This window comes from Salmo salar, chromosome ssa03 (assembly GCF_905237065.1).
Source record: "Salmo salar chromosome ssa03, Ssal_v3.1, whole genome shotgun sequence".
Taxonomy (NCBI): Eukaryota; Metazoa; Chordata; class Actinopteri; order Salmoniformes; family Salmonidae; genus Salmo; species Salmo salar.
This window is the reverse complement of record NC_059444.1, coordinates 15,046,208-15,068,732: the sequence shown is the minus strand read 5'-3', so window position 1 is coordinate 15,068,732 and position 22,525 is coordinate 15,046,208. Positions and strand designations below refer to the sequence as shown.

Sequence of the window (22,525 nt, the reverse complement as noted above, 5' to 3'; positions counted from 1 at the left end):
TGCAGGACGTTTGGCATTTGCCAGAGAACACCAAGATTGGCAAATTCGCCACTGGCGCCATGTGCTCTTCACAGATGAAAGCAGGTTCACACTGAGCACATGTGACAGACGTGACAGAGTCTGGAGACGCCGTGGAGAACGTTCTGCTGCCTGCAACATCCTCCAGCATGACCGGTTTGGCGGTGGTTCAGTCAAGGTGTGGGGTGGCATTTCTTTGGGGGGGCCGCACAGCCCTCCATGTGCTCGCCAGAGGTAGCCTGACTGCCATTAGGTACCGAGATGAGATCCTCAGACCCCTTGTGAGACCATATGCTGGTGCGGTTGGCCCTGGGTTCCTCCTAATGCAAGACAATGCTAGACCTCGTGGCTGGAGTGTGTCAGCAGTTCCTGCAAGAGGAAGGCATTGATGCTATGGACTGGCCCAGACCTGAATCCAATTGAGCACATCTGGGACATCATGTCTCGCTCCATCCACCAACGCCACGTTGCACCACAGACTGTCCAGGAGTTGGCGGATGCTTTAGTCCAGGTCTGGGAGGAGATCCCTCAGGAGACCATCCGCCACCTCATCAGGAGCATGCCCAGGCGTTGTAGGGAGGTCATACAGGCACGTGGAGGCCACACACACACTACTGAGCCTCATTTTGACTTGTTTTAAGGACATTACATCAAAGTTGGATCAGCCTGTAGTGTGGTTTTCCCCTTTAATTTTGAGTGTGACTCCAAATCCAGACCTCCATGGGTTGATAAATTGGATTTCCATTGATTATTTTTGTGTGATTTTGTTGTCAGCACATTCAACTATGTAAAGAAAAAAGTATTTAATAAGATTATTTATTTCATTCAAATCTAGGATGTGTTGTTTAAGTGTTCCCTTTATTTTTTTGAGCAGTATATTTTAGCTAACCCTCCCCTAACCTTAATCCTTTTAGCTAACCCAAACCCTTTAACCTAACTCCTCAATTTAACTCTGTAACTCATAGCCTAGCTAAAGTTAGCCAACTAGCTAGAATTTGCAACATAGCATACATTTAGCAAATTCGCAACATATGGTTCGTTTTGCAAATTCGTAATATATTGTGCGTTTTGTAAATTCCTAGCAAATAATACGAATTGTAATTCGTAACATATCATACAAAATGGGTGATGGACATCCACAAATGAATACCATAAGAAACATAACATACAGTACTAAATGAGGTGTCTCGGATTTACTTACAGAATAATAGGAAATTGCTTATGATACTGAATTGGGCTAAGGATGTTGGATAACGTTGTTGGTAGGTATCCAAATGAGTTCAGTATGCCATTTTCATTTGAGACTAAGAAGTGTAATGTCATGGATTATCAAGATAATATTCCACAGACTCGAATTGAATTGACAACGACACTAAGGCTGCGTTTAGACAGCCAGCACAATTATGATTTTTTCCCCCACTAATCAAATCAGCTCTGAAAAAGAGCTGATGTGAAAATATCTGATGTGATTGGTCAAAAGACTAATTAGTGGGGGAAAAAACATCAGAATTGATCTGCCTTTCTGTCACTGAAGTGATATAAATGGACACTGAAATGACTTTACTTTTTTTATCAGTGTTTTTATGTTATTGTAGACAAAACTAACTGTGCTTTATAACAATGTAATAACACATGAATCATGATAATTGGTCTTATGTAGGCTAAACTAAAATATTCGGATAATTGCTTAATGCCGAAATGAATATTTTTTAACTATGTTCTCGTTTGGATGTAGCCTACTAGTGATATTAACATTCTCAGAATTCCAAAATGGATCAAATCCCTTGAACGAGCAAAGGGGGTCATTTACAAAAAATGTGTCTCAAGAGTAGTATCATTACGTCATTCAGTAGCTCGTTTTGGTATTCTTCTACTCAAACTTTTCCCGACCGTGATTCAAGACTCCCCGACTGCTGGTTGGACCATAGGATACTCCCATCATTCAGGAATGTGGGACTTTCCTTCCATATAAGGACTTTTTGATATCAATCACGAGTCACGACCTAGACTCAGAAAGGGAAAGGTGGAGCCTAAAATCGATTAACGAAGCGTACCCGTTCGTGTAAGCATTTTTATTGGTTGCAAGAAAAAAGAAAGGAAGTGTTTAGTTCACTCCGGAGTTTAACTGGAAGAGAAACGAAAATAAAAGTATTTGCACAAAGAAACTGATACAAAGTATCTATACGAAAAACAAAGTAACTCGTTTATAATAATGTCTGGCTCATCATTTAACCGAGGTCCTGCTTATGGGTTTTCTGCAGAAGTCAAAAGCAAGGTAAGTGTTCACGGAAGGGAGTAAAGTGGGAATGAATCATTTGCCTTATGGTAGTAGCCTATAGCGTTAGTGAGGTTTATTACGGAAAACTTGATTTATTTATTGAAACATGTGTTTGCCTACGTCTTTTAGGCTATGACGTTCTGCTGAGTGTAAAGATAATTACGTGGAACGGGCGAAGCTACTATATTTTGGAATGACCTAAATAAAGCGGAAAACTTTTATCAAATTACAAGTTTTACCGGCTGTGCACCAAGGCATATATGTTTGATAACACTGTTCATTAAATGAAAATGATAAACCAGACGAAAGTTTTTTTTTTAATTAAGTTGTTGGTTTACTTTTGGGAAGCGCTTAAAAGGGCATGGGCGTTGCCCGTGTTGGCAATGTATATTTTCTTGTGGTAAGTTAAAATCCCCATACGGTGCCATTACATAGACAAACTAGTCAGTACAACACTAGGTCTTTCATGCATCCATCCATGTCCCTGAGTTTGTCACCCATCCATAGGTCACACGGTCCTATCACGAGAACAACTGCTGCATCCTTCGCTGGGGTGGATTCGGTGAATGGCTGTTGTTGTGAGCAGTGCGCCAACGTGCGTACATTGACAATTGGCACCACAAAACAATCCAAATAGAAATATGTGCACTTTCAAAAGTAAACGTTGACAGGAGACCGTGCCAGTGTTTTCTGGTGGCAGGTAGCATAGCTGTTAGAGAGGCGAGCCAGCAAACAGATGGTTGCCAGTTCGAATCCCGGTCCGACTGGAAAAATGTCGGGAAGTGAAAAGGCAACCGGAGGTTTGCTTCTATCAAATAGGTTGGACCTTGTGTGTAATTGACCAATTAAGTGATATTAAACTTAATCTATCTGCAAGTGTCCTTCATCAATGACAGTGTGGATGGCACAACCAGGAGTTAACCTACTACTGTACCCCTTGGGCCAAATATAACTGTTTTATCACAAATTTACAGTGAAGATTTAGAGCGTTTGTTCCTGTACTTATTATTTTTTGTAATCGTGTGTTACGCTTTTACAGTGTAATAGGAGAAATGAAATTGAAACGCTTTGCAAAGTTCCCCAACCAGGCTCTTCACTTATGTAAATAGAGAATAATGACTAATATTATATTATTTTAGTTTTTATCTTTCATATACAACAAACTTTACCCATCATGTTCCAAGTTATGTTATACAAAGCAATACTCAGGTCCCCACGTTACTACCCTGATCAGTTTAACTGCAGATTAGACATGGCAGGTACATGTGCATTATGTTCTTCTGTGTCTGAGACATAGCAATGTGTCTTTTTATACCACTGGCTGATTTATTGTTTGCATTCCTTGGCTGAGGCCTTATATTGGCGAGGGTTTTCCATTGGTCCTCAGAACACAGTGTATGGGTAGCCAAGTGGATGTAAAGCTGGTGGTTTCCTCTCATACCAATGAATGATGAACATTGTCTCTGGTATTTCCTGCCGTTAATGATGTAGCAATGTGAAGTATTGAAGTTTTGTTATTCAAGGAGTTTTTCCTCCTTGACAATATTAGATGATAGGTGAAATGATGGTTAACCCAGACGTCTAGTGGATCAGTTCCAACAAGACTACCAAATATGTTTTTTTGAGAACGTAATAGTGCTCCATGTTCAATCCATTTGATTTAAAGTCCTTCAACTCGGTGTCCTAACAGTCTCATTCCCCATGATCTAAATTGCGCCGCGGAATGAATTCCTTGAGTTCACCATGCCTCTCTAAATTACATCTTTCAAATGTCCTGTGGGCAATTAAGGCAGTCAATGTTGTTTTAATTTGGGGATAATCAAATGAAGCAAATATATAATGAGAGGACCGGTTTGCCCAGGAAGTCCTTTATTCAGTTGTACTTAAAGTTCCGCTTCACATTTTAAGTCTTGGAGGGAAATTTGTAGAGAATATTTTGACCCTATTCCTCAGTCTTTGGTATGTATTTGTAACTTCAACCTCAAAATGCATTATTTAGAGATGCTATAGAGGCCGTAAAAAAAAATAACTTTCTGCACGAACATTGCAGTGTTTTTGCATTTCTATTTGTAGTAGCATTTTCATAGTAAGATCGACACTACAGATATGACGTTTTCTAAACGTTGCTTTTAGAGCCAGTTTCCATCTTCACACTTATTTCTTTTGAATATTTACTCAACCAAAGTATTTACAAATCAGGATAACACCCTCAACAAGGAATGCAGTGTCAAATTGCATAAAGTTTAACTCGCCCCTATACCATGCAGCTGCCTTCCTGTGCTTCAAGGAGATTTAAGTGGTTTACCAAACAGGATGTGTGCGCGTTTTGTGTTTGAGCTAATGTCAGTGTCGGCTCTGTAAGGGCTGTTAAACAGCAAGAATAACACACAAAGTTATCCCAATTGTTTGACACCGTGAATCATGGTTTTGGGGCCGCCCATAATAAACTCTTGAGAGAGAATTTCAACACGCACAAACGCATATTGTTTATTTTTTGCTGTGGTTCTGGAAATGAAAACCGCCCACTACCAAGTCATCAATTGATGATAAGTATTTCCAAAAAAACGTTAGTAGCACTTTGTTTATACGGGAAGTACCTGGTAAAATAGTAATTACACTGTAATAATCTATGAATTACTTGTTTCTTTGGGATTCATTCAAACAAGCAGCAATGGCCACCATTAGGTACCAGATAATTCTACACAATTGGTAACTATTTGAAGTACCCATTGGAAAGTTTTCTTCTAAGTACCAGTGGAAACATTACTGTAAAATAAAGTGTAACCGACATGTTGTGCAACTTTTTTCAAGATGTAAAGGTCTCCTATAATGAACTTTTGATCTTCCCCAGATTGCCGGAAAGTACGACCCTCAGAGAGAGGAGGAGCTAAAGGTCTGGATCGAGGATACGACAGGATGTGACATCGGGGAAGACTTCCAGAAAGGCCTGAAAAATGGTGTCATCTTGTGCAAGTATGTTTCTGAATGGGGCCAGGATCCGTCGTCATGTCCCAATGTGTACAATGTGGCTTTATTGACCCATTAAGCTACACATTTTATGGCACCAGCCAATGCATTCAACCAAAGACATCACTCATAAACGTTCTGCTAGCTACAACATTATACATCAAATCATACAATCCATTGCATATATCCTGTCTGTCCTCCTTGCTGTGGGTTTTACTGTAATATAGACCCTTTTCTCCTCTGATTCCTTCTGTTGCCTATGAGGTGCTGCAGTCTAAGTAAGAAAACTCTCTTCCTCCCCTAGACTGATCAACAAACTTCAACCTGGCTCTGTGAAAAAGATCAACTCATCCACCATGAACTGGCATCAGGTGAGCTGCTTGGATTGTTCTCTACGTGAACAGACTTGAACTGTACTTTACCAGCTGGTTTTACAGTTAGAGAATATATCTGAGCTGTTGTGCTGACCAAGCCTGTTTTTTTTTACTAGCTTAAAAGCAGAATTAGATTATTATTATTAGAGGTGCAACTCTCTCGACCAGTGAGTTTACTGAAATATAATTTGGGTTAGAATATGAAATATAGTGAGACCTCTGTGTGCCAGAGATATCCTTTTAACTCAATGGCTTAATTCTTTGTGGTGATAGCCTCGTTATAGGTGTGACTTCCTAAAATCTACCTTCATGCAATTATTGAGAAGCTCTTTACTCATCTTATTTTCATATGCACTTGTCTGGTTCTAGCTGGAGAACATCACCAACTTCATCAAATCTATACAAATGTACGGCCTGAAGCCCCATGATATCTTTGAGGCCAACGACCTGTTTGAGAGTGGGAACATGACCCAGGTCCAGAGCACACTGCTGTCTCTCGCTGGCACGGTAAAAGTTTTTAAACAAATTTTTATGGTTGCATCCCTCATGAGAATCTTCTGTATTTGAACGGTGTAATTTCCACTTGCATGAATCGCTTGACCTTGCAGTAATGCTTTGTTCAACATGTCAGGTTTTGTCTTCGTAAAGATGTTCCAGAAGCTAAAATAATGGTGTCTCGTCTTCATCAACATATGGTGTCAGAAGCGGGATGTAAATACAGCCCCCTCCTGAATAAGCTCCTAGAATTGTCCAGTAAAATCTTGAGGCATCCAACAGTGACTGGATTTCTGTACACTTTCCCCTGCAGGCCAAGACCAAGGGCTGCCAGTCCCGAGTGGACATTGGGGTGAAGTACGCAGACAAACAGGAGAGGCTATTCGACGAGGAGAAGATGAAGGCCGGACAGTGTGTCATCGGACTGCAGGCAAGAGGGAATGTGTTGACAGTGATACCACTGAGGAGCATGTTGTTCTTTTTGCTGTTGCCAGCTCTGTTGCCGTCTTGCCAAACAAAACATCAGTAGCAAAGCTGACCAAGACATATTGCTAACAGCCTTTATAACAGGCTAAGGCAGAGACAGACTGGCATCCATGCTATTGTTCTTATAAAACTCATATTTCATTGAATTTTTTCATAACTTCTATTTGTTTTGGATATTTCTTATTGAAGGGTTGCATGTAGGGTTACATCAATGATTCCTAACTTTTACAAGCCCTTTGGCATGACTTCTATTTCAACCAAGAACAATATTGTTGATTTGATGATATCTACTCAGGCATTCTCGGTCTGTCTGAAGGTCTCCATCTAACTGGGGGTTGTAATTTTCCACTCATCCTTTGCTGTTTTCCTTTTATAACTGATATCTGTCTCTCTCCGCAGATGGGGACGAATAAGTGTGCCAGCCAGGCGGGCATGAATGCATACGGCACCAGGAGGCACCTCTACGATCCCAAGGCTCACATCCTGCCCCCCATGGACAACTCCACCATCAGTCTGCAAATGGGCACCAACAAGGGGGCCAGTCAGGTAAAAGTCCATGTGTAGAAAGCAAATGCAAGTTCTCTTTAATTTCACCATGTGTTAAAACTAAATCGAGTTATCAATATTGTCAATGGGGGACATAACTGCACTAGTAGACTTTGGCTTTTACTAATGGATTCTTATTTTAATTCACTGCTACATATGAATTAGTTATCTTCCTCTACTCAGGCTGGCATGACAGCTCCAGGAACCCGCCGTGCCATCTACGACCAGAAGCTGGGCACAGACAAATGTGACAACAGCACCATGTCACTGCAGATGGGCTCCAACGCAGGCGCCAATCAGAGCGGGCAGAACTTTGGCCTGGGTCGTCAGATCTACAACGCTAAGTACTGCCCCAAGAACGAGGAGGGCGAGGAGGAGCAGAATGGGGCCGGAGCCGAATATGTCCCTGACTACCAAGACGAGGGTTACCAAGAATACAAAGATGAAGCGGTGCCGGTGTACCAACAAGAGGGGACGGGTTATTAAGAGGGGACGGGTTATTAAGAGGGGACGGGTTATTAAGAGGGGACGGGTTATTAAGAGGGGACGGGTTATTAAGAGGGGACGGGTTATTAAGAGGGGAGTTGTGCTGGTTGAAAACAGAAGAAACATCAAGGAAGGCTTTTTCAAAGTTATTTGTTACATAGGATTTTCCGCCTTTTGGTTGATCTCCTTTTGGTATTGGACAATAGTGCCCTCTTGCCCTCATTTAAGCGCTGGTTAGGACCAATGTTAGACATATCTCACATGTACTATGCATTAGTAGGTTTTTATATTCCTGTTGAAATGGCTATGCTTATGTGTTTTTAAAGTGTAACCACTAAAGCCAGTACTGGTGTCTGGGCTGTGATTAGCTTTTTATATCCCAGTGATTAGCTTTTAGTAAAGTACCAAAGCCCTCTTGCCAGTTTCCCCCTCGACAACTGTTTGCCAACTAATGTAAATTGCTACATTTAAACGTTTATGCCAATAATTTTTTATCTTCAGGCAAATATTGCCTGTAATCCATCTTCGACAGGATCCAATAGAATTCAATTATTAAAAATCCTCATTTCAAAAATGGACTGTTCCATAGTTGTAATTTACCTATCCTTGTACCAAAGGTCATATTGTTAATGTAACCTATATACATTTATATTACCTTAATTGATGTGAATAAGAATGTGAATTTGTGGTAATTGTTTGTGCCCATTCAGTATTTTTACTTGGTAGTATAAAAGACAACAAGATGTATCTGTTTGGACCATGGAAACGAACCACCATCCACTTTTTTATGTATGCCAACTTTCTTTGGAGGAAATATTTCCTTTGTTTGCCTAACCAGAACAACTGGAGCCAAGGTTGTTTTCTTTGGCTTAGAGTATCTTGAAAAAAAAACATTCAGGCTTTCAACATTCTGAGCTGGATACTGGATTCATTTTGTCAATTTTCTTCATTGTATAATGTTTTAATGGATTCACTGATGACTGATAAGAGGACCAAACATATTTTTTAACTCTGTCATTCAAAGTGATTATTTATATATAGTTTTGTTAAGTGTTTTGTACCGACTCTGAAGGGAAATTTGCTCTTACTACCTTTTTGGTTTTATATATATATTCCTTGGGCTTTCCTTTCGATCCATATTTTCATTATGAATAGAAACATTTATGAAAGTTGGGAAATATGTGTGAATAAAGTGTAATAAAGACGTACATTGTATACAAACCAGTCTGTGTCAATTAGTTACAATAATAGGGTGTCTCATTAGTTACATGGTTATCATACCTTCGGTTACGATCATTAGTACGTGTGGCTTTAATTAGAACATAAACAATGTCTGCATTCCATAGCCTAACATACTAATTGCATGGTATGTTAAATGCAGTGTTGAAGGCATGCAGTTTTGTAGGTGGGGGTTTTGAGTCATTTGGGTCACTGATGGAATAGAGAAGTACACTAAATTACCAAAAGTATGTGGACACCTGTTCGAACATCTCATTCCAAAATCATGGGCATTAATATGGTGTTTGTCCCACCTTTGCTGCTATAACAGCCTCCACTCTTCTGGGAAGGCTTTCCACTAGATGTTGGAACATTGCTGCGGGGACTTGCTTCCATTCAGCCACGAGCATGCTTCCAATTCATCCCAATGGGGTTGAGGTCAGGGCTCTGTGCTGGTCAGTCAAGTTCTTCCACACCAATCTCAACAAACCATTTCTGTATGGACCTCGCTTTGTGCCCTAGTGGCATTGTCATCTTGAAACAGGAAAGGGCCTTCCCCAAACTGTTGCCACAAAGTTGGAAGCACAGAATCGTCTTGATTCCAGCCATTACAATGAGCCCATCCTACTATAGCTCCTCCACCCAGCCTCCTCTGGTACCAGGTAAGGTGAGTTGATATAGAATTTCTTAGCATTTTTCATACAGACATACGGGTATTACATGTCTTGTTCTTGCACATGTTTGTTTCTAGGTTGTCCACCCACAGCAGAAGCTCTGTTGTACGGCACTTTGCAGTTTCAGAAGGCGATCACGCGGAGAAGAAAATTAAGATCTGGTACCGAAATCAGGACCTCTTTCTACATGATGTATTTATAGCTGGTGATTGACTTTATACGGCACATAATCAGGATAACATTGTACTGGGTATGAACATTATCAGGTGTGGTGGGCTGGGTGTCTTTAATAAAATGTGTTTTCTCTTACCACCTGCCTTTGTGTTATTCCATGCTAGATATATTTTTGTGTGACAGCTGTAATAAAAGATTACACAAATTGTTTAGCTGTTTGTTTTCATTTGGATATCTATAGAAGTATCCCGACTATGGTGAGTGACTTCAACTTGAATGGAAGTTGCACTGTTTGACGTTTGAGACTGATAAGATAAAAGTTAATTTTCTTGTACAATACCTCCACCTAATGGTCCAGTGAAATATACAAATATTTTGTCTGGCCGGAAATAGCCGGATGTCCCTGCGAGTCGCGCGATATTAGCACAAACGAGACTTCGGAACATTCTTTTCAACGGAACATCAGGCAAAATGGTAGGTGCCCAATTTTACAAGAATCCGAATTTGACCATCTATGTCCATCTCTGCTAAGTTATAATACCTTTTAATTATTAAACCATACAGTGCAATGTATCACTACGTATCAATCGATACATTGGTGAATTTTAGGATGAAACATTATTGACGCTACCACAAAGCTTGTGATGCATGTTAAGCTCATACGGTTGCCTGCAGTGCTAATGCTAGCTTGCTGTTTATTTACCGAGTCAGGTCTTGTCTTTTAGAGACATTTTTGTATTTTTTTATTTATTTAACCAGGTAGGCTAGTTGAGAACAAGTTCTCATTTACAACTGCGATCTGGCCAAGATGAAGCACAGCAGTTCGACACACAACAACACAGAGTTACACATGGAATAAATAAACATACAGTCAATAATACAGAAAAAGTCTATATACAGTGTGTGCAAGGGAGGTACGGCAATAAATAGGCCATGGTGGCGAAGTAATTACAATATACCAATTAAACACTGGAGTGATAGATGTGCAGAAGATGAATGTGGAAGTAGAGATACTGGGGTGAAAAGGAGCAAGATGCATAAATAAATACAGTATGGGATGAGGTAGTTGGATGGGCTATGTGCAGTGATCTGTGAGCTGCTCTGACAGCTGGTGCTTAAATCTAGTGAGGGAGATGGGAGGCTCCAGCTTCAGAGATTTTTGCAGTTCGTTCCAGTTATTGGCAGCAGAGAACTGTAAGGAAAGGCGGCCAAAGGAGGAATTGGCTTTGGGGGTGACCAGTGAGATATACTTGCTGGAGCGGGTGCAGCTATGGTGACCAGTGAGCTGAGATAAGGCGGAGCTTTACCTAGCAAAGACTTGTAGATGACCTGCAGCCAAAGGGTTAGGCGATGAGTATGAAGCGAGGGCCAGACAACAAGAGCATACAGGTCGCAGTGGTGGGTAGTATATGGGGTTTTGGTGACAAATCGGATGGCACTGTGATAGACTGCATCCAATTTGTTGAGTAGAGTGTTGGAGGCTATTTTGTAAATGACATCGCCGAAGTCAAGGATCGGTAGGGTGGTCAGTTTTACGAGGGTATGTTATAGAGGTCGACCGATTAATCGGAATGGCCGATTAATTAGGGCCGATTTCAAGTTTTCATAACAATCGGCCATCGGTATATTTGGACAGCGATTTGGCCGATTTATTATTTTTAATTTTTACACCTTTATTTAACTAGGCAGTTTATTTATTTAACTGTTATTTAACTAGGCAAGTCAGTTAAGAACACATTCTTATTTTCAATGACGGCCTAGGAACGGTGGGTTAACTGCCTTGTTCAGGGGCAGAACGACAGATTTTTACCTTGTCAGCTCAGGGATTCAATCTTGCAACCTTAAGTTAACTAGTCCAACGCTCTAACCACCTGCCTTACATTGCACTCCACGAGGAGCCTGCCTATTATGCGAATGCAGTAAGAAGCCAAGGTAAGTTGCTAGCTAGCATTAAACTTATCTTATAAAAATCAATCAATCATAATCACTTGTACCTAACCATAAACATCGATGCTTTTCTTAAAATCTATACACAAGTATATATTTTAAACCTGCATATTTAGTTAATATTGCCTGCTAACATGAATTTCTTTTAACTAGGAAAATTGTGTCACTTCTCTTGCAACAGAGTCAGGGTATATGCAGGGGTTTGGGCCGCCTGGCTTGTTGCGAACTGTGTGAAGACTATTTCTTCCTAACAAAGACAGCCAACTTCGCCAAATGGGGGATGATTTAACAAAAGCGCATTTGCGAAAAAAGCACAATCGTTGCACGACTGTACCTGACCATAAACATCAATGCCTTAAAATCAATACACAGAACTATATATTTTTAAACCTGCATATTTAGCAAAAATAAATCCAGGTTAGTAGGCAATATTAACCAGGTGAAATTGTGTTACTTCTCTTGCGTTCATTGCACGCAGAGTCAGGGTATATGCAACAGTTTGGGCCGCCTGGCTCGTTGCGAACTAATTTGCCAGAATTCTACATAATTATGACATAACATTGAAGGTTGTGCAATGTAACAGGAATATTTAGACTTATGGATGCCACCCATTAGATAAAATACGGAACGGTTCCGTATTTCACTGAAAGAATAAACGTTTTGTTTTCAAGATGATAGTTTCCGGATTCGACCATATTAATGACCTAAGGCTCGTATTTCTGTGTGTTATTATGTTATAATTGTCTATGATTTGATAGAGCAGTCTGACTGAGCGATGGTAGGCACCAGCAGGCTCGTAAGCATTCATTCAAACAGCACTTTTGTGGGTTTTGCTCTTCGCAATGCTTCAAACATTGCGCTGTTTATGACTTCAAACCTATCAACCCCCGAGATTAGGCTTATGTAACCGATGTGAAATGGCTAGCTAGTTAGCGGGGTGCACGCTAATAGCATTTCAAACGTCACTTGCTCTGAGACTTGGAGTAGTTGTTCCCCTTGCTCTGCATGGGTAACGCTGCTTCGAGGGTGGCTGTTGTCGATGTGTTCCTGGTTTGAGCCCAGGTAGGAGTGAGGAGAGGGACGGAAGCTATAACGTTAGCTTTCTTACAAGAAACATATTGCACTTTTACTTTCTTCTCCAACACTTTGTTTTTGCATTATTTAAACCAAATTGAAAATGTTTCATTATTTGAGGCTAAATTGATTTTATTGATTATTATATTAACCTCTATGGGCTAGGCGGGTCGAATTCGTCCCACCTACGTAACAGCCACTTGAAGCCTGTGGCGCGATTTTCAAAACCTTAAAAATCCTATTACTTCAATTTCTCAAACATATGACTATTTTACAGCTATTTAAAGACAAGACTCTCGTTAATCTAACCACACTGTCCGATTTCAAAAAGGCTTTACAACGAAAGCAAAACATTAGATTATGTCAGCAGAGTACCAAGCCAGAAATAATCAGACACCCATTTTTCAAGCTAGCATATAATGTCACAAAAACCCAGAAGACAGCTAAATGCAACACTAACCTTTGATGATCTTCGTCAGATGACAACCCTAGGACAATATGTTATACAATACATGCATGTTTTGTTCAATCAAGTTCATATTTATATCAAAAACCAGCTTTTTACATTAGCATGTGACGTTCAGAACTAGCATACCCCCCGCAAACTTCCGGGAATTCGCTAACATTTTACTAAATTACTCACGATAAACGTTCACAAAAAGCATAACAATTATTTTAAGAATTATAGATACAGACCTCCTCTATGCACTCGATATGTCCGATTTTAAAATAGCCTTTTGGTGAAAGCACACTTTGCAATATTCTAAGTACTTCGCCCAGGCATCACGGGCTAGCTATTTAGACACCCGGCAAGTTTAGCACTCACCATAATCATATTTACTATTATACAAGTTTGATTACCTTTTGTTGTCTTCGTCAGAATGCACTCCCAGGACTGCTACTTCAATAACAAATGTTGGTTTGGTCCAAAATAATCCATCGTTATATCCGAATAGCGGCGTTTTGTTCGTGCGTTCTAGACACTATCCGAAATGGTAAAGAAGGGTCGAGCGCATGGCGCAATTCGTGACAAAAAAATTCTAAATATTCCATTACCGTACTTCGAAGCATGTCAACCGCTGTTTAAAATCAATTTTTATGCCATTTTTCTCGTAGAAAAGCGATAATATTCCGACCGGGAATCTCCTTTTCGGCAAACAGAGGAAAAAAATCACAAAGACGGGGGCGGTCAGGTCACGCGCCTAAGCCCAGAGTCCCTTGATCGGCCACTTGAGAAAGGCGATAATGTGTTTCAGCCTGGGGCTGGGATGACGACATTCAGGTTTTTCCCAGGCTCTGAGCGCCTATGGACGACGTAGGAAGTGTCACGTTAGAGCAGAGATCCTTAGTAAAAGATAGAGATGGCAAAGAAGTTCCAGAAATGGTCAGACAGGCCACTTCCTGTAAAGGAATCTCTCAGGTTTTGACCTGCCATTTGAGTTCTGTTATACTCACAGACACCATTCAAACAGTTTTAGAAACTTTAGGGTGTTTTCTATCCATATGTAATAAGTATATGCATATTCTAGTTACTGGGTAGGAGTGGTAACCAGATTAAATCGGGTACGTTTTTTATCCAGCCGTGTCAATACTGCCCCCTAGCCCTAACAGGTTAAGTTAAAATAAGTGTTCATTCAGTATTGTTGTAATTGTCATTACAAATACATATATATATATTTTTTTAAATCAACCGATTAATCGGTATCGGCTTTTTTTGGTCCTGCAATAATCGGCGTTGAAAAGTCATAATCGGTCGACCTCTATTATTTTTGGCAGCATGAGTGAAGGATGCTTTGTTGCGAAATAGGAAGCCGATTCTAGATGTAATTTTGGATTGGAGATGCTTAACCTCTTGGGGCTAGGTGGGACGCTAGCGTGCCACCCGTGGTGCACTCCATCAACAGCAGGTGCATTTCAAGAGCGGCAAATTTGAATCCAAATAAATGTCAAAATTCAAATTTTTCAAAAATACAACTATTTTACACCATTTGAAAGATAAACATCTCCTTAATCTAACCACGTTTTACGATTTCAAAAAGGTTTTACGGCGAAAGCATAAATTTAGAGTATGTTAGGACAGTACATTTACAAGAGTTGTGTGTAATGTTTTGTCAAGTCAAAGACAGGGTCACCAAAACCATAAAACCAGCTAAAATGATGCACTAACCTTTTACAATCTCCATCAGATGACACTCCTAGGACATTATGTTAGACAATGCATGCATTTTTAGTTCTATCAAGTTCATATTTATATACAAAAACAGCGTTTTACTATGGCATTGATGTTGAGGAAATCGTTTCCCTCCAATAACCGGCAGTCAAGTCAGCGTCACAAATTAAATAATTAAAATTAGAAAACATTGGTAAAATATTATATTGTCATTTAAAGAATTATAGATTTACATCTCTTGAACTCAATCAACTTGCCAGATTTAAAAATAACCTTACTGGGAAATCACACTTTGCAATAATCTGAGCACTGCGCCCAGAAAAATACGCGTTGCGATACAGACTAGACGTCATGTTGGGGAGATCTAAAATCTAAAATACTATGTAAATAATCCATTACCTTTGATTCTCTTCATCAGATGTCACTTCCAGGTATCACAGGTCCATAACGAATGTAGTTTTGTTCAAAAAAGCTCATCATTTATGTCCAAAAATCTCCGTCTCGTTAGCACATGATGTAAGCCAGCCGGACTTCTCGTCACGAACGAGGGGAAAAATATATTTCCGTTCGTTCAAACATGTCAAACGTTGTATAGCATAAATCATTAGGGCCTTTTTTAACCAGAACATGAATAATATTCAAGGTGGACGAATGCATACTCTTTTATAACGTATTGGAACGAGGGTACCCAACATGAACTCGCGCGCCAGGTGTCTAATGGGACATCATCGTTCCATGGCTCTTGTTCGGTCAGATCTCCCTCCAGAAGACTCAAAACACTTTGTAAAGGCTGGTGACATCTAGTGGAAGCAATAGGAAGTGCCAAAATATTCCTAAGCCCCTGTGTTTTTCAATGGGATAGGTTTAAAGTCAATACAACACATCAGGTATCCACTTCCTGTCAGAAAATGTCTCAGGGTTTTGCCTGCCAAATGAGTTCTGTTATACTCACAGACACCATTCAAACTGTTTTAGAAACTTTAGAGTGTTTTCTATCCATATATAATAAGTATATGCATATTCTAGTTACTGGGTAGGATTAGTAACCAGATTAAATCGGGTACATTTTTTTTATCCAGACGTGCAAATGCTGCCCCCTAGCCCTAACAGGTTAATATGAGTCTGGAAGGAGAGTTTACAGTCTAGCCAGACACCTAGGTATTTGTAGTTGTGCACATATTCTAAGTCAGAACCATCCAGAGTAGTGATGCTGGACGGTCGGGCAGGTGCGGGCAGCGATCGGTTGAAGAGCATGCATTTAGTTTAACTTGCATTTTAAGAGTAGTTGGAGGCCACGGAAGGAGAGTTGTATGGCATTGAAGCTCGTCTGGAGGTTAGTTAACACAGTGTCCAAAGAAGGGCCAGAGGTATACAGAATGGTGTTGTCTGCGTAGAGGTGGATCAGAGAATCACCAGCAGCAAGAGTGACGTCATTGATGTATACAGAGAAGAGAGTCGGCCCGAGAATTGAACCCTGTGGTACCCCATTAGAGACTGCCAGAGGCCCTCTGATTTGACACACTGAACTCCATCTGAGAAGTAGTTGATGAACCAGGTGAGGCAGTTATTTGCGAAACCAAGGTTGTTGAGTCTGCCGATAAGAATGTGGTGATTGACAGAGTCGAAAGCCTTGGCCAGGTCGATGAATACGGCTGCACAGTAATGTCTCTTATCGATGGCGGTTATGATATTGTTTAGGACCATGAGCTTGGCTGAGGTGTACCCATGACCAGCTCTGAAACCAGATTGCATAGCGGAGAAGGTACGGTGGGATTCGAAATGTTCGGTAATCTGTTTAACTAGGCTTTCGAAGACCTTAGAAAGTCGGGTAGGATAGATATAGGTCTGTAGCAGTTTGGGTCTAGAGTGTCTCCCCCTTTTGAAGAGGGGGATGATCGCGGCAGCTTTCCATTCTTTGGGAATTTCAGACGATACGAAGAGGTTGAACAGGCTAGTAATGGGGGTTGCAACAATTTCGGCAGATAATTTTAGAGAGGGTCCAGATTGTCTAGCCCGGCTGATTTGTAGGGGTCCAGATTTTGCAGCTTTTTCAGAACATCAGCTATCTGGATTTGGGTGAAGGAGAAATGGGGGAGGTTTGGGCGAGTTGCTGTGGGGAGTGCAGGGCAGTTGACCGGGGTAGGGGTAGCCAAGTGGAAAGCATGGCCAGCCGTAGAAAAATGCTTATTGAAATTCTCAATTGTAGTGGAATTATCAGTGGTGACAGTGTTTCCTAGCCTCAGTGCAGTGGGCAGCTGGGGGGAGGTGCTCTTATTCTCCATGGACTTTAGTGTCCCAGAAGTTTTTGGAGTTTATGCTACAGGATGCAAATTTCTGTTTGAAAAAGCTAGCCTTATCTTTCCTAACTGCCTGTGTATATTGGTTCCTAACTTCCCTGAAAAGTTGCATATCACAGGGATTCCGAAGTAAGCACGACAGCACTCTAACACATAGTGGCTATAACTGTTATTATGTTACTAATGAACGTGTCATTTTAACACTCGCTTTCGTTGGCCCTCAATATCCACTGTGTTAAAGTAGTTTGCGTGATTTCCTAGGCGGATGTCGAGATCAAGAAGAAGCGTACCTTCAGGAAGTTCACCTACAGAGGTGTGGACCTGGACCAGCTTCTGGACATGTCCTAGTGAGTAAATCAATTCATCCAGTAAATGCGCCACTACATTTGTCAATATTGCTGTTTGCATTGTGGTATGTCGGTGAAAGCTCAGCACTTTCTGAGTGTAACCATTATACCAATGCTAGATGAACCCCATCTTGCAGAAGGGTGAGGTCTGACAGTGGCGTTCTCTCTTTCGAAAGTTGGGTACATTATTATGGCAACTGGTATGCTGTGTTCCATTTTCATTCGTTTTCTCAATTTTGCTTGTAATACAATACATATTGTTACATAATTAGTTGGACTATGACTAAATATGTAAAACTCTAAAGGCCATTTTGGTACATTCTGGATTCATTTAAATGTTTAATTAACTTCCCTGTAGAAGTCTCCAGTCTGCTATTTGGACCTGATGCTTAATGTTAATCTGAAAGTATGCCTGACTGCATCATGCCTCCTCTCCTCCAGTGAACAGCTGATGCAGCTGTACTGCGCCCGCCAGAGGAGGAGACTTAACCGTGGCCTTCGCCGCAAGCAGCAGTCCCTCCTGAAGCGCCTGCGTAAGGCCAAGAAGGAGGCTCCCCCGATGGAGAAGCCCGAGGTGGTGAAGACTCACCTTAGGGACATGGTCATCCTGCCTGAGATGGTTGGCTCCATGGTCGGAGTGTACAACGGCAAGACCTTCAACCAGGTTGAAATCAAGGTGAGGTTTTGGGAAAGATCTGTGGGTAGGCTTGGGCGGTTTCCAGATTGTCATACCTTCATAACAACCTTGTGGTGTCCTGGGATATTTGGTAATACCGACACTGAACACAAGGGGAGCTATTTTGGGGCCCCGGGTGGAGCAGCGGTCTGGCGGCGCACAATTTGGCCCAGCGTTGTCCGGATTTGGTCTGGCATTGTAATTAAGGATTTGTTCTTAACTGACTTGCCTAGTAAAAAAATTAAAATAACTTTTTTTCTAACCTCACTGAGCCTCTAATCCAAAGGTTAGCAATGCTAATAGGATCATGTAAAATTCCATATTGAATGCTAGCTAAATGCTAAAGAGCGCATTGTGAACATTTTATAGTCTCTGACATTAACTATTTACAGTACAGACATCCCAGCTCATAGTTATACAAGGAAGGCTTTTGATCCAAAAGGAGATTCTCTGCTGTTACCAAGAGAAGTTTGGTTTTGCGAGAAGCTAACCAGGTAGCACGATACCAAATGCACAACTGCATAGCAGTTAGTACATTTCAGACAGTTAATGTAATAATAATAAGACACTACATGGCCAAAAGTATGTGGACACCCCTTCAAGTTGTTGTATTCAACTATTTCAGCCACACCCGTTGCTGACAGGTGTTTAACCTCTGTGGGGTATGTGGGACGCTATTCAACAGCCAGTGAAATAGCAGGGCGGAAAATTCAAAACAACAAAAATCTCATAATTCAAATTTCTCAAACATACAACTATTATATCCCATTTTAAAGATACACTTCTCATTAATCCAACCACATTGTCCGATTTCAAAAAGGCTTTATGGCGAAAGCATAACATTAGATTATGTTAGGACAGCGCTGAGACAAGAAAAACCACACAGCCATTCTCCAAGCAAGGAGAGGCGTCACAAAAACCAGAAATACAGCTAAAATTAATCACTAACCTTTGACGATCTTCATCAGATGACACTCCCAGGACTCAATGTTACACAATACATGTATGTTTTGTTCGATAAAGTTTATATTTATATCCAAAAACCCCATTTTACATTGGCGCGTGATGTTCAGAAAATGTTTTGCCTCCAAAACATCCGGTGAATGAGCACATCAATTTACAAAAATACTCATCATAAACGTTGATAAAATTTACAACAGTTATTGAAAGAATTATACACTTCTCCTTAATGCAACCGCTATGTCAGATTTCAAAATAGCTTTACAGCGAAAGCACATTGTTCAATATTCTGAGTACAGAGCTCAGCCATCAAAGCAAGCTATACAGTTACCCGCCAGGTTCTGGAGTCAACAAAACTCAGAAATAGTATTATAAATCTTCACTTACCTTTGCTGATCTTCGTCGGAATGCACTCCCAGGACTCCCACTTCCACAAGAAATGTTAGTTTTGTTCGTTAAACTCCATATTTATGTCCAAATACCTCTGTTTTGTTCGCGTTCAGATCACTATTCCAAAGGCACTATGTGCGAGCGCAAAACCCTAGATGAAAAGTCAAAAAGTTCCATTACCGTTCGTAGAAACATGTCAAACGATGTTTACAATCAATCCTTAGGGTCTTTTTATCATAAATATTCAATAATATTCCAACCGGACAATAGCGTATTCATTACAGAGGAAAAATTAGGAACGGTGCGCCTGTGTGACAGCGCAATAAACAACTCATTCGCCTCAGGCAGTCCACTTGTTGAGTCGGCTCTTATTCTCTCCCCAGTAACAGTAGAAGCATGAAACAAGGTTCTAAAGACTGTTGACATCTAGTGGAAGCCTTAGGAAGTGCCAAATGAACCCTAAGTCACTGTGTACTGTATAGGCAATCACTTGAAAAACTACAAACCTCAGATTTCCACACTTCCTGGTTGGATTTTTCTCAGGTTTTTGCCTGCCATAGGAGTTCTGTTATACTCACAGACATCATTCAAACAGTTTTAGAAACTTCTGAGTGTTTTCTATCCAAATCTACTAATAATATGCATATCCTACCTTCTGAGCCTGAGTAGCAGGCAGTTTACTACGGGCACGCCTTACATCCGGACGTCAAAATACTTCCCCCTACCCTAGAGAAGTTCAAATCAAGCACACAGCCATGCAATCTCCATAGACAAACATTGGCAGTAGATTAGCCCGAACTGAAGAGCTCAGTGACTCAACGTGGCACCGTCAGGATGCCACCTTTCCAACAAGTCAGTTTGTCTATTTTCTCCCCTGCTAGAGCTGCCCCAGTCAACTGTAAGTGCTGTTATTATGAAGTGGAAACGTCTAGGAGCAATAACGGCTCAGCCGCGAAGTGGTAGGCCACACAAGTTTATTTATTTAACTGTTATTTAACTAGGCAAGTCAGTTAAGAACAAATTCTTATTTTCAATGACGGCCTAGGAACAGTGGGTTAACTGCCTTGTTCAGGGGCAGAAGGACAGATTTTTACCATGTCAACTCAGGGATTTGATCTTGCAACCTTTCGGTTAATAGTCCAACACTCTAACCACTAGGCTACCTGCCCCCACAAGCTCACAGAACAGGACCGCCGAGTGCTGAAACATGTAGCGCATAAATCTTGTCTGTCCTCGGTTGCAACACTCACTACCAAGTTCCAAACTGCCCCTGGAAGCAACTTCAGTACAATAACCGTTTCTTGGGAGCTTCATGAAATGGGTTTCCATGGCCGAGCAGCCGCACACAAGCCTAAGATCACCATGCGCAATGTCAAGACTCTGCTGGAGTAGTGTAAAGCTCGCTGCCATTGGACTCTAGAGCAGTGGAACCGTGTTCTCTGTGGTGATGAATCACGCTTCGCCATCTGGCAGTCCGATAGACGAATCTGGGTGGTTTGGCAGGTGCCAGGAGAACACTACCTGCCCAAATGCATAGTACCGACTGTGAAGTTTGGTGGAGAATGAATAATGATCTGTGGCTGTTTTTCATGGTTTGGGCTAAGCCCCTTAGTTCCAATGAAGGGAAGTGACCTTTTAGATTCTGTGCTTCTAACTTTGTGGCAATGGTTTGGGGAAGGCCCTTTCCTGTTTCAGCATGACAATACCCCTGTGCACAAAGCGAGGTCCATACAGAAATGGTTTGTTGAGATTGGTGTGGAAGAACTTGACTGGCCTGCACAGAGCCCTGACCTCAACCCCATCGAACAATTTTGGGGTGAATTGGAACACAGACTGCAAGCCAGGCCTAATCGCCCAACATCAGTGCCCGGCCTCACTAATGCTCTTGTGGCTCAATGGAAGCAAGTCCCTGCAGCAATGTTCTTCCTAGTGGAAAGCCTTTCCAGAAGAGTGAAGGCTGTTATATCAGCAAAGGGGGGACCATTTACAGCAAAGGAACTCCATTTTATTACCTTTATTTATACAGGTTTTTCTCATTGAGATAACATCTCTTTTCCAGGAGAGACCTAGTCCATATCAATGCCCATGATTTTGGAATGAGATTTTTGACACGTGTCCACATACTTTTGGCATTGTAGTGTATCTAGCTGGCAAACATTTAGTTGTGAATTCCATACTATAACTAGATCACCTGGTGCGTGCTGCACAACAGTGAGTGACTGAAGGCTCCGGTCTCGTCACTGTGCTTGTAAACAAACACCGTGTTACTGGGGACTACCAGTATGCTTCTTAATGAATATGTGACGGGTGAAATGACGAACTCAATCTGCTTTATCGCCTAGTTAAAAAGTAACGACAAATATGCACATTCATTAAACTTCAAATCTAGTTTTAATTGGTATGGAAAAACCTTCCCGTGGCTGTTTCCAAATTCCCCGGTATACCGCCCAAGCCTACTAGACACCACAATGGCCCCTCCCAAGATTACGATTGTAAATAACTTTTTGCTAGGGATTTCGCATCCATTGACCTGCATGTCACTTGGCTATTACTTTATTTGCCTCACTGTATTTTTGAAGCCTTCGGTAACAATCAGATTTTTGTGTGGTCCCTAAATGTTTTGGTCCTGCATCAGTTTTGGCCTTAAAAGTTTTATGTCTAAATCTGCATGCAGAGGCTGTCGGTGCACAATGTACTGTGGTAGTTGTGGAACAGGTGTATTCTAGTGACAGGATTGTCCTGCTCTGTACTAACAATTTTACTTCTCTCTCCAGCCTGAGATGTGCGGCCACTACCTGGGGGAGTTCTCTATCACCTACAAGCCAGTCAAGCACGGTCGCCCCGGTATCGGAGCTACACATTCTTCCCGTTTCATCCCACTGAAATAGAAGGGCTGCTCTCTTTGTATAAATAAAAATGAGGTCCCCACACTTTTCTGTTGGCTTTTA

General features: G+C 41.2%; 2 protein-coding genes and 1 non-coding gene across 3 annotated transcripts; all 3 read left to right on the top strand.

Annotated features, from left to right (window-relative positions):
* The first annotated feature begins 2,002 nt into the window (after positions 1–2,002).
* LOC106598989 (calponin-2) lies at positions 2,003–8,871 on the top strand. The gene is made up of 7 exons (XM_014190023.2): positions 2,003–2,293; positions 5,148–5,269; positions 5,568–5,634; positions 6,007–6,144; positions 6,446–6,562; positions 7,018–7,164; positions 7,348–8,871. The coding sequence occupies exons 1-7, from the start codon at positions 2,231–2,233 to the stop codon at positions 7,648–7,650; spliced, it is 957 nt and encodes a 318-aa protein (XP_014045498.1). The 5' UTR covers positions 2,003–2,230; the 3' UTR covers positions 7,651–8,871.
* A 1,310-nt stretch (positions 8,872–10,181) lies between these two features.
* rig (ribosomal protein S15) lies at positions 10,182–22,494 on the top strand. Its single transcript, NM_001123531.1, has 4 exons — positions 10,182–10,190; positions 17,466–17,551; positions 17,993–18,227; positions 22,352–22,494. The coding sequence occupies exons 1-4, from the start codon at positions 10,188–10,190 to the stop codon at positions 22,463–22,465; spliced, it is 438 nt and encodes a 145-aa protein (NP_001117003.1). The 5' UTR covers positions 10,182–10,187; the 3' UTR covers positions 22,466–22,494.
* LOC123741963 (small nucleolar RNA SNORA35) lies at positions 17,607–17,739 on the top strand. Its single transcript, XR_006769486.1, has one exon. It is a non-coding gene; the product is annotated as a small nucleolar RNA SNORA35 (small nucleolar RNA).
* Positions 22,495–22,525: the final 31 nt, after the last annotated feature.